This window comes from Caenorhabditis elegans, chromosome IV, assembly GCF_000002985.6.
Source record: "Caenorhabditis elegans chromosome IV".
In the NCBI taxonomy this organism is placed as follows: Eukaryota; Metazoa; Nematoda; class Chromadorea; order Rhabditida; family Rhabditidae; genus Caenorhabditis; species Caenorhabditis elegans.
Genome location: NC_003282.8, coordinates 2,765,652 through 2,776,200, shown reverse-complemented (window position 1 = coordinate 2,776,200; position 10,549 = coordinate 2,765,652). Strand labels below are relative to the sequence as shown.

The 10,549-nt window shown below is 34.2% G+C and overlaps 1 protein-coding gene across 2 annotated transcripts; it reads left to right on the top strand.

The window, feature by feature from the left end:
- Positions 1-4,408: 4,408 nt before the first annotated feature.
- Positions 4,409-10,486, top strand: Y54G2A.11 (TPR_REGION domain-containing protein). Of its 2 annotated transcripts, NM_001028317.6 has the most exons (6): positions 4,411-4,529; positions 5,092-5,532; positions 6,357-6,595; positions 7,572-8,036; positions 9,677-9,809; positions 10,117-10,486. In NM_001028317.6, exons 1-6 carry the CDS (start codon positions 4,466-4,468, stop codon positions 10,221-10,223), a joined length of 1,449 nt encoding a protein of 482 aa, NP_001023488.1. In that variant the 5' UTR covers positions 4,411-4,465; the 3' UTR covers positions 10,224-10,486. The 2 variants fall into 2 exon arrangements, with proteins under 2 accessions (NP_001380095.1, NP_001023488.1); NM_001392270.1 differs by having other exon boundaries at positions 4,409-4,529; positions 7,572-9,809; positions 10,117-10,482.
- The last annotated feature ends 63 nt before the right edge of the window (positions 10,487-10,549 follow it).

Sequence of the window (10,549 nt, the reverse complement as noted above, 5' to 3'; positions counted from 1 at the left end):
GCCACACTGTTTCCAGCGACGTCACACAGCTCTTCCTTGGAGCGAGATAGTGTGAAGAAATGAGAGAGTGTGGCGAGAGAAAACGGCTCAATTCGCCTCCCATTGCGCTCAGCTGACTGCCTTGGAGAGTTGAGAAAAGAGCACACGGCCGGCTGTGCTCTTTTTTTTGCGGTTTTTTTGGATTTTTCATTCATTTTGTGGTCCCCAGCAACAATTTTTGATTTTGAATTTCGGTTCGCAAGAGCTAGAAGCCAAAAAATGGGCGGAGTAAATTTTTTATATTAAAAAGCAATTTCGCTCTGTTGAAAAAAAAACGATATTTGAAAAATTTAAAGACACATATCTCAAAAATCGGCAAAGATAAAATAATATTGCCAACTAACAGAATAATCTAAACAAATTTTCCAACATTTTCTCAGTTGACAACTTTTTGTTAGCTCCGCCCACTTCTTGGTTGAGCGCCTTTAATTTTTTTGTGCTTTGAAAAAAAAACCATTTTATTGGCAATTTGTACATTGGGCTTTATCAAAAATTGAAGAAGCGAAAAAATAATTTTTTACAAGTTTGCGATTTCTACTAGCTCCGCCCACTTATTGGCTATGCACCTTTAAAATTTGGATTAAAAAAAAAAAATTTTTGACAAATTTGTAAATTGGATATCTCGAAAACCATTTGAGTTATCAGAGATTTGCCAACAACTTCTGTGTTGACAGTTTTCCTCTAGCTCCGCCCACTTATTGGTTATGCGCCTTTAAACTTTTTTTATCGTTTTTTAAAATTTATTTTAAGTCAAAAAAAAGTTTTACAAAAACATGCAAATATCTCAAAAACTATTGGATCTATTGTAAATGTTTCAACTGACAAAATAATTTCCACACAAATTCCAACAATTCGTTAGTTGACAACTTTTTTCTAGCTCCACCCACTTCTTGGTTATGCGCCTTTAAAGTTTTGTTCATTTTTCTGAAATTTTTTTTTTTTTTTTTTTGCAAATTTGTAAATTGGGATATCTCAAAAACCATTTGAGTTGCCAAAAATTTGTCAACAGCCAAAGTAACATTTGAATATTTTCCAACAATTTCTATGTTGAAAATTTTTCTCTAGCTCCGCCCACTAATTTGTTATGCACCTTTAAACTTTTTTATTTTTAAATACATTTCAAGTAAAAAAAAAAAAAGAATTACAAAAACTTGCAAATATCTCAAAAACCAGTTGAGTGATCAAAAATTTGAAAACTATCAAAATAATTTTTACAAAATTTTCAACAATTTGTTACTTGACAATTTTCCTCTAGCTCCGCCCACTTCTTGGTTATGCGCCTTTAAACTTTTCAACCCCCTCCCCCGTCTTTACATAATATTTCCGTGATGCCAAAGTCTGTGTTGGCATATAGTTAAAACATTGACACAAAGAACCCTCACACTCACATGACTTTTCAACCATTTTCTTGTGTCTTTTCCTACCTGCGTCTCTTCTCTCTCTCCTCATCCCTCACATGTTTACTGAGCGCGCGGGCGCCCTACGACCGGTTCGAGAGCCTGGAAAAAAGAAAAAAAGAACTTTTTTTTCTCTTTCCAAAGGTATTTCGATGGTTTTGGAAAGAGTTTGTACAATGTGTGTGCACTTATAGTTAGATCACATTTTGCTCCAGAGAGTCTTGTTTAAAGGCGCATAACTTAGAAGTGGGCGGAGCTAATAAAAAAGTTGCAACTGAGAAAATGTTGGAAAACTTGTGTAGATTATTTTGTTAGTTGGAAATTTTTGCATAGCTATGCCCATATTCGAGATATACTTTATTAAAGAAACCAAATTTCTTCACTGGAGCAAAAAGTGTTGTCGATTTTCTTCGGGCTTCATTTTTTGGAATTAAAAAAAAAACTATTTTTGCCTTATTAAGATACTATATTTTGGAAATGGGTAGAGCTAGTGAAAATTAATAGCTCAAAAAATAATATTCAAATATTTTTCTACTATTTGTCAGGTGACAATTTTCCTCTTTTTTTCTGAATTTTTTTTGTTGGCAAATTTGAAAAATTTGAAAAAATGGGATATCTCAAAAACTAGTGGAGCTATTTAAAATTTGTCAACTAGCAAAAAATTTTTCCACAATTTTTTTGAATAATTTGTTAAATAGCAACTTTTCTCTAGCTCCGCCCATTTCTTGGTTATGTGCCTTTAATTTTTTTTTTTCTGCTCGAAAATGAGGACTGGCCAGGTTTAAAGGCGCAGGTATAAAGGCGCATAACTCCAAAATGGGCGGAGCTGAATAATTTTTCAAACAAAAAAACTAATAATCAAATATTTTTCTACAATTTGTTAAATAGCAATTTTGCTCTAGCTCCGCCCACTTTTGAGAAGAGCGCCTTTCAATTAAACGTGAAATTCTGAATTTTGTGTCCAAAACGTGCATAATTCAAAGGCACATATCTCAAAAGTGGGCGGAGCTACAGAAAATATGCCAACTATCAAATTGTTGCAAATTTTGTGATCTACCACCTCAAAACTATCAATTTTCCATATCACCACTCACTTTTTCGATATCCGCGATTTAATTTTCGACCTCCTCCCCCTCCCCTGTCATCACAAAAAAGTGTCATATGACTTTCCCGCCGTCGTCCACATTATATTGCCGTGTTCTCCCATCATCACACTATTTTTCTTCCTCCAGTTGTTTATGTTTTGATCTATAGGGGGCCCCCAGACCATCTCAACTGTGTACTGACCATCCTTCTTGTTTTTTTCTTCTATAGTTGACTTTTTTAGATCGATTTAAAAAAAATAAACAGGTCATGAAAATATTTTCGTTTTACATTAGATTTGTATAGTTGATATATCATTTTTTTTTTCAAAAAAAAAAATTGAAGAATTTAGACACCCACATCTTCAAGATGAGTAATCTCGAAAAAAAAATTAATTTCGTTGAGTTTTGCTAGCTACCAGACAGCCTCTCCCCTCCCGCCGCAAACATTTTGAACGCACGTAACTCCACGTAGAGGAACGCTAGAAAAAAGTTGCCAACTTACAAAATGCAGAAAAATATTTGAATATTATTTTGCTAGTTGATAACTTTTTTGTAGCTCCACCCACTTTAGAGATGTGCGCCTTTAAACTCAGAATCTCCTGCCTGTGGTTTTTCTATCCCTCATGAAATTCCAAATATCTCCTAAATGGGCAAAATCAGAAAAAAAGTTATCAACTAACAGATTGTTAATAAAATATTTTCCAACAATTTAACACATGAGATATGCGCCTTTAAACTTTTAAACTTTTTTCACTTTTGTGACAAAATTTTTGTCAAACGCATATATCTCCAAAAAAATGCACAGCTCAAAAAAAGTTATCAACTAACAAATCATTTATTACAAAATTTCCAACAATTTGTTAATTTTCACTTTTACCTCAGCTCCACCCACTTTCGAGCCATGCGCCTTTAAACTTGGCTTCTCCTGCTTTTGATTTTTCTTTACTTCACGAAACTCTGAAAATCTCAGAATTCCGTAAAGCTAGAAAAAAGTTGTCAAACGTCAATTTTTTTTCACAAAAAAACGATTCCCAAACCCCGCCCATTTCCGAGATATGCGCCTTTAAGTTCAGAACACATTGCAACACACCCATTGTTCCCAAAAAAAAATTGTCTCCAAACTAAATTCGACAGTTCCATTGTCATGACCTTTTTCTCTAGAATCATCACCTGATTTTTCTCCCCCCCCCATGTGACCCTTTCACTAGTCTGACAGCTTCTAGCTGCCCTTCAAACTGGTCTCCATCCCCCTTCCCCCCCCCCCCCCCCTCTCCCGCCTTCTACAGCTGCCACTACGAAGAATGACCTTTCTCTGTCTTTCTCCTACCAGCAGCTAGCTGCCAACAGTCATATGACCCATTTACTCTTGTACTGCGCAGTTTTCTCAATGTTACACTGCTTTTTCCCGCCAAAAATCGGCTATAAATGGCTTTACTGCCGCGCTGATTTTCGATTATTTTCACTTATTTTTAATCATTTTGGCAGAGTTTAAAGGCGCATTGCTCGACAGTGGGCGGAGCTAGGAAATATTTGTTAACTAGCAGACTGTTGGAAAATATTTTTTCTACAATTTGTTAATTGACTACTTGCTTCTAGCTCTGTTCACTTTGGAGTTATGTCAGTTTTTCAAAAAACAAATTTAAACAAAAAAATTTGGAAAAAAAAGTGCCAAAGTTTAAAGGCGCACCACTCAAAAGTGTTGTAAACTGAAAGTTTATTGACCAAATATTTTCCAACAAATTTTTAGTGAACAACTTTTTAGCTCCGCCTCCTTTTAAGATACGGTTACTTTTTCAGAACTACTTTTTTCAAAATTCAGATTTTTTTCTTTTTTTTCCGATTTTTTTCTCAACACGGTTTCTCAATAATTTCAATTCTTGTAAATTCAGATAAATCAACTACTTGGGTAATTAAATTCTCCCCATAAATCCCAACTGATCGATAATGTCCCGACGAGAGCGTCGTGACAGTGAGACGTCCACCGACTCGTGGTCTCTTGTGGAGGAAGGTAATTTATTTTTCTTAAAATCCATGTTTTATTCAATAAACTTTATTTTCAAAAACGTAACAAAATTTTGAATGATCTACCCAAAAATCATGAAAAAATCTCAAAAACTGACAGAGTTAGAGGGGTTTTTAAGTTTTCGCGGTGAGACCCAAACTGTTCACTAAATTTCAACTTTTTAAAGTTTTTAATTTGAAAATTGAATTAGGCTCGCCGAGTGCTTCAATTTAAATATAATCATGACTACCGTTGTCCAATTCTGAACAAAATTGGGTCCCAACACGATAATCCCGGTTTTCGTGACCCAATTTTTTTTTGAATTACATGGAAATTGGTGTGGTTAAACTTGATTCAAAGCTCTTGGCAAGCTGAGTTCAATTTCGCTAATCAAAAATCTTAGATATTCGAAATTTTCGAAAAAAAATTGGGTCTCGACGGGAAAACCTGAAATCTAGCTTAATTCGAGAGATTTTTTGAAAATGTTTTTTGCAAAATGTGCCAAATTTGGGAAGCTACTTGATTTAGTTCTCAAAACTACAAAAAAACCGAAAAAAAGATATTACAGACCGCCTGGACGATGACTTCTCCCTAAACTCCACCGACAACGAGGCGGCGGAGCCTGAGCCAATTGTTGAGGAGCCGCCAAGCTCTGACGATGATGATACAGCTTCAGAAAAGTCTTTCTCAGACTCTGATTCCGACTCCGACTCCGACTCCCTATCCGAATCGGAATCCGAAATCTCTGAGCCCGAGGAGGAAGAAGCCGAGGAGGGGGCTGCAGCTGAAATTCTGGAAAATTCTGATAATGAGGGTGAAGATGAAGTGGAGGAAGAAGGAGCAATCGAAAATGACTCTGAATCTGAAAATTCTGAAGACTCTGAGGATTCCGACCTCGATGACGTGGCATCGGAGTCTGAAGATGATGAGGATCTCATTTCCAGTGAGGAAATTGAGGCGGCTATCAAATGCAAGGAGGACGAAGAGTGGATGGATGAGGAGCCACAGGGTGAGAGCAATTTTCAGCAAAAAAATCGGCCCAAGACGTGAAACATTGACTGAAATACGAGGGTTTAGAAAATTTTCGCTTCGAGACCCATTTTGTCAAAATTTCTTAAACTTTTTATCTTTCAGTATTTTTTACTAAACAATTTGATTTCGATACCTTGAGAGCTTCAATTTAAGTATAAAAATGACCTACTTTGCTCAAGTTTCAAAAAATTTGGTCCCATCACGAAAACACCCCAGGTTACTGTAGGTTTTCGTGGCGAGAACCATTTCTTTTTTCAAATTTGAGAGAACCTAGTAAGAACTTTACTTAAATTGAATCTCTCGGTAAACTGAATTCAATTTTCTAAACGAAAAATGCAAAAATCGAAGTTTTGATAGATTTTGGGTCTCGAATTTTCAGATTTTCGCTTCGAGACCCAATTTTTCAAAACATCTCGAAAACTATGTAATTCTGCTGATCAAGAGCTTTGAGTTAAGTATAAACATGACCTACTTTGCTCAAGTTTAAAAAAATTGGGTCCCGCCACGAAAGCTCCCTGGTTACTGTAGGTTTTCGTGGCGAGACCCAACTTTTTTTAAAATTGAAGTAATCTCGTCATGATTATACTTAGGTAAAAGCTCTTGGCGAGCTGATTTGGAATTTTCTTGTGAAAAACTGTAATTTTAGGGTCTCGATGCGAAAATCTTAAAATCGATGTATCACTGTCAATTTTTAAAATTTTAAGTTGATTTTTTTTTTGACTAACTAACTTGAAAAAGCTGTTTAATTTTAAGAAAAAAACAACTAACTAATTAATTTCAAAAAATTTTTTTTTAATTCAGACAACTCCCCAATCCTGGGCTTTCCCCGAATCCTAATCTTCTCCACAATGTTCCTTGTCATGTTCCCAGTCGCGGATCTTTTCACATCTTGGATGTTGGCACAATCTCATCCACGTCCAGTTCCAAGTGATTACCTCTTCGAAGTTCCAGCTTTCCCGGAAGATTTTGGCCTGCAGCGCCAGAACTCCGAGAAGAGGAGCGACGTGTGGAAGGAGTTTGTGAAGCCGGCAATGAGAAAAGTATGTGATGAAATACGGCAAAAAAAATTATGGTTTTTAAAAAAAATGTATTTAGAGCCTTCAATCTAACAAATTGAACAATCTATATATAGAGGGGTTTAAAGATTTTACCGATTTTCGCTTCGAGACCCGAAATTTTCCGAATTTCAGATTTTCTAAAATTGTCATATTTTGATAATTTGAATTCAGCATGCTAAGAGCTTTAAAATAAGTATAAACATGGCTAGATTCCGTTCATTTTGGGTCTCGCCACGAAAACCTACAGTAACCCTAGAGTTTTCGTGGTGGGACCCTGGTTTTCCAAATTTGAGCAACTAGGTCATGATTATACTCAAATCAAATTTTTTCGCAAGCTCTGTTCAAATTTGTGAATAAAATTTATTTTTTAAAAGTGCCAAAAATTTCCCAAAACCTTGAAGTTTTTGATTTTTTTTTTTACAAATTTACACTACAACCACTGAGTTTACTCCAAATTGAGTATAATCATGTTTTGACTAGAGTTTGAAAAAAAACTTAACGATACGACTAGTTTAAGATATTCGCTTCGAGACCCAATTTTCGCAAAAGTTTCCATAAAAAAACATCTGTTTATTTATAATTATAATTTATTTTCAATCTACTAAAAAATTTCAAACGATCTACTTCAAAAATCATGAAAAAATCTCAAAAACTGACAGAGTTAGAGGGGTTTTAAAGTTTTCGTGGTGAGACCCAAATTTTTTTTTAGAAATTTCCATTTTTGAAAGTTTTCTATATGAACCGAGTGCTTCAATTTACGTATATGATTGACTTACTTTGAGTTCATAATGTTGGGAGAAAAATAAAGTTGGGTCCCGCCACGAAATCTCCCGGGTTTCTGTAGTTTCAACAGGAAAACTCAAATTGGACATAACCTAGTCGTGATTATACTTAAATTGAAGCTCTTGGCATAAGGAATTCAAATTTCTTAACTGAAAATTTTAAAATTTTGTTTCAGGCCCCGTTGTCCGACAAGAAGAAGCATTTGCACATGCTGCGGGATATTTTACGCCGCCCAAAGGCCTCTAAACCGATAAGATCCTTTGAAATTCTTGATATCTTTACCAACAACACTCACACTTGGAAAATGCAATCCGAAGTGGAAGTCCAAATCCAGACGCCAAAAATTTTGAAATTTTCTGAAAAAAGCGTAGATCTAGTGCTCAATTGGGATAACGAAACCACAATTTTACCTGCATTTTTCCCAATCGATAATGAGCCAAAGTGTAGAGCTCTGGCTCCAATCCCACCGGCTCCATTCTCGCCACGCAGACGTCTGCAACGTCACGTGCCACGTCATCAGCCATGCCTTGTACACGTCAACGAGTCCAAGTGGACTTGTCAGAAGAACCTGCCAGCGGTTATTTACAAGCCAACACTGGTGTCCTATAGAAAACCACAAAGAGCACAAATTTGTGGAAAGGTATGTCGGGGAAAACCCCCCAAAATTCGACAAAAATTAAAATTGTTTTAAATTTTTCAAAGTTTAATTAGAAAATTCGAATTCAACCAGTTGGAAGCTTTGATTTAAGTACAATCATGACCTACTTTGCTCAAGTTTGAAAATTTAGGGTACCTACAGTAACCTCGTGGCGAGACCCGATTTTTTTTTCAAAATTAACCAAACCTAGCAATGATTATACTTAAATTGAAGCTAACGGTAAATTATAGTCACATTCAATAAGTAAAACTGAAAAAAAAGATTTTTGTCTAAAATTTTAGAAGGAATTTCAAATTTTATTTTTAGATTTTCAAAATTTTTTTTAATCTTTCAAGACTTTATTCTGAATTTCTCCATAATTTCAGTTGAAGATTTAAATTTAGCTCACTGAGAGCTTCAATTTAAGTACAATCATGACCCACTTTGCTCAAGTTTGAAAATTTAGGGTACCTACAGTAACCTCGTGGCGAGACCCGATTTTTTTTCAAAATTAACCAAACCTAGCCATGATTATACTTAAATTGAAGCTAACGGTAAATTATAGTCACATTCAATAAGTAAAACTGAAAAAAAAGATTTTTGTCTAAAATTTTAGAAGGAATTTCAAATTTTATTTTTAGATTTTCAAAATTTTTTTTAATCTTTCAAGACTTTATTCTGAATTTCTCCATAATTTCAGTTGAAGATTTAAATTTAGCTCACTGAGAGCTTCAATTTAAGTACAATCATGACCCACTTTGCTCAAGTTTGAAAATTTAGGGTACCTACAGTAACCTCGTGGCGAGACCCGATTTTTTTTCAAAATTAACCAAACCTAGCCATGATTATACTTAAATTGAAGCTAACGGTAAATTATAGTCACATTCAATAAGTAAAACTGAAAAAAAAGATTTTTGTCTAAAATTTTAGAAGGAATTTCAAATTTTATTTTTAGATTTTCAAATTTTTTTAAAAATTTTTTAAGAGTTTATTTTGAATTTCTTCATGATTTTAATTTAATATTTGAATTTAGCTTACTGAGAGCTTTGATTTAAGTACAATCATGACCCACTTTGCTTGAGATTGAACATTTAGGGTACCTACAGTAACCTCGTGGCGAGACCCGATTTTTTTCAAAATTAACCAAACCTAGTCATGACAATACTTAAATTGAAGCTCTCGGTAAGTTATAATCAAATTCAATAAGTAAAACTGAAAAAATATAATTTTTGTCTAAAATTTTAGAAGGAATTTCAAATTTTATTTTTAGATTTACAAAATTTAAAAAATTTTTCAAGACTTTATTCTGAATTTCTCCATAATTTCAGTTGAATATTTAAATTCAGCTCACTGAGTGCTTCAATTTAAGTATAATCATGACCTACTTTGCTCAATTTTCGTGGCGAGACCCCACTTTTTTTAAAAATTATCCAAATCCAGCCATGATTATACCCAAATTGAAGCTCAGCTCTTGATGAGTTAAATACTAATTCAAAAACGATACTCTAAGAAAATTTTGGGTCTCGCCGCGAAAATCTCAAAATTATCAAATTTAGGTCAATTTTTAAAATTTTTTTTGCAATTCGCATGAAAACTTAACTTTAAAGCCCATTTATAAATTTTTGCAAGAAATTATTTTTCAGAAAGCCAGTCAATCTATGAGAACCGTCTCAAAACCAACTGATCAATGCGATTCTCGTCACTTCTCCAAGTTCACACCCCGCAGAAAACATATTGCCTATAAAACTCCACTTCCATGCAAAGTGCAAAGTTATCGTGAGTATTTGTTTTTTTTTGAAAATTAAAAAAAATTTTTTTTACGATTTTTGTTCTCCAATTTTCAAGTCAAAAATTCGAATTCACCTCTTCCGTACCTTCAATTTAAGTATAATCATGACCAATTTTGGGTCCTGCCGCGAAAACCTACCGTAACCCGGAAATTTTCGCGGCGGGACCCAAGTTTTCCGACTTTGAACAAAGTAGGTCATGATTGTACTTAAATTGAAGCTCTCGGTGAGCCAAATTCCAATTTATAAGAAAATTTTTAAACTTTTGCAAATTCTCAATTTTTTCAAATTTCCAGAACCATCGTCACCAAAACCAACTCGCAAGCCATCGACAAGCACAAAATTCGACGATTGGCACCACAAGCGTGGGCTCCACAGAGCCCATCTCCGCTCGAGAGCCTAAAATTTTTTCGGAATTTGTCCCCAACATTTAAAAAAAAATCGATAATTGTATAAATTTTCACCTCAATTAGCGCAAAACGTCTAGCTTTTTTCCAATTGTTGTACAAAAAAAAATTGTAAAAAAACATGTATTTTTTTGTGAAAAAATTTTTGTAAATATTATACTCCCCCAGGAATTCCCAATTATGCTTTCAACTTTTTTTTTCTTTTTTTTTAAATTTTTTAAAATTTTCTCTGCAAAATAAATAATTTTCCCGACAGTTTTACCTTAAAAATATATGTTTTTATCAATTTTTTAAAAGAAAAAATTTCATTTGAAAAAAACTT

Excerpts from the sequence above, each read along its gene's own strand:
- Y54G2A.11 (NM_001028317.6), top strand. The coding sequence starts at position 4,466 with ATGTCCCGACGAGAGCGTCGTGACAGTGAGACGTCCACCGACTCGTGG. Across the intron at positions 6,596-7,571 it reads TGAAGCCGGCAATGAGAAAA|GCCCCGTTGTCCGACAAGAA; the intron begins GTATGTGATGAA and ends ATTTTGTTTCAG. Across the intron at positions 9,810-10,116 it reads ATGCAAAGTGCAAAGTTATC|AACCATCGTCACCAAAACCA; the intron begins GTGAGTATTTGT and ends TCAAATTTCCAG.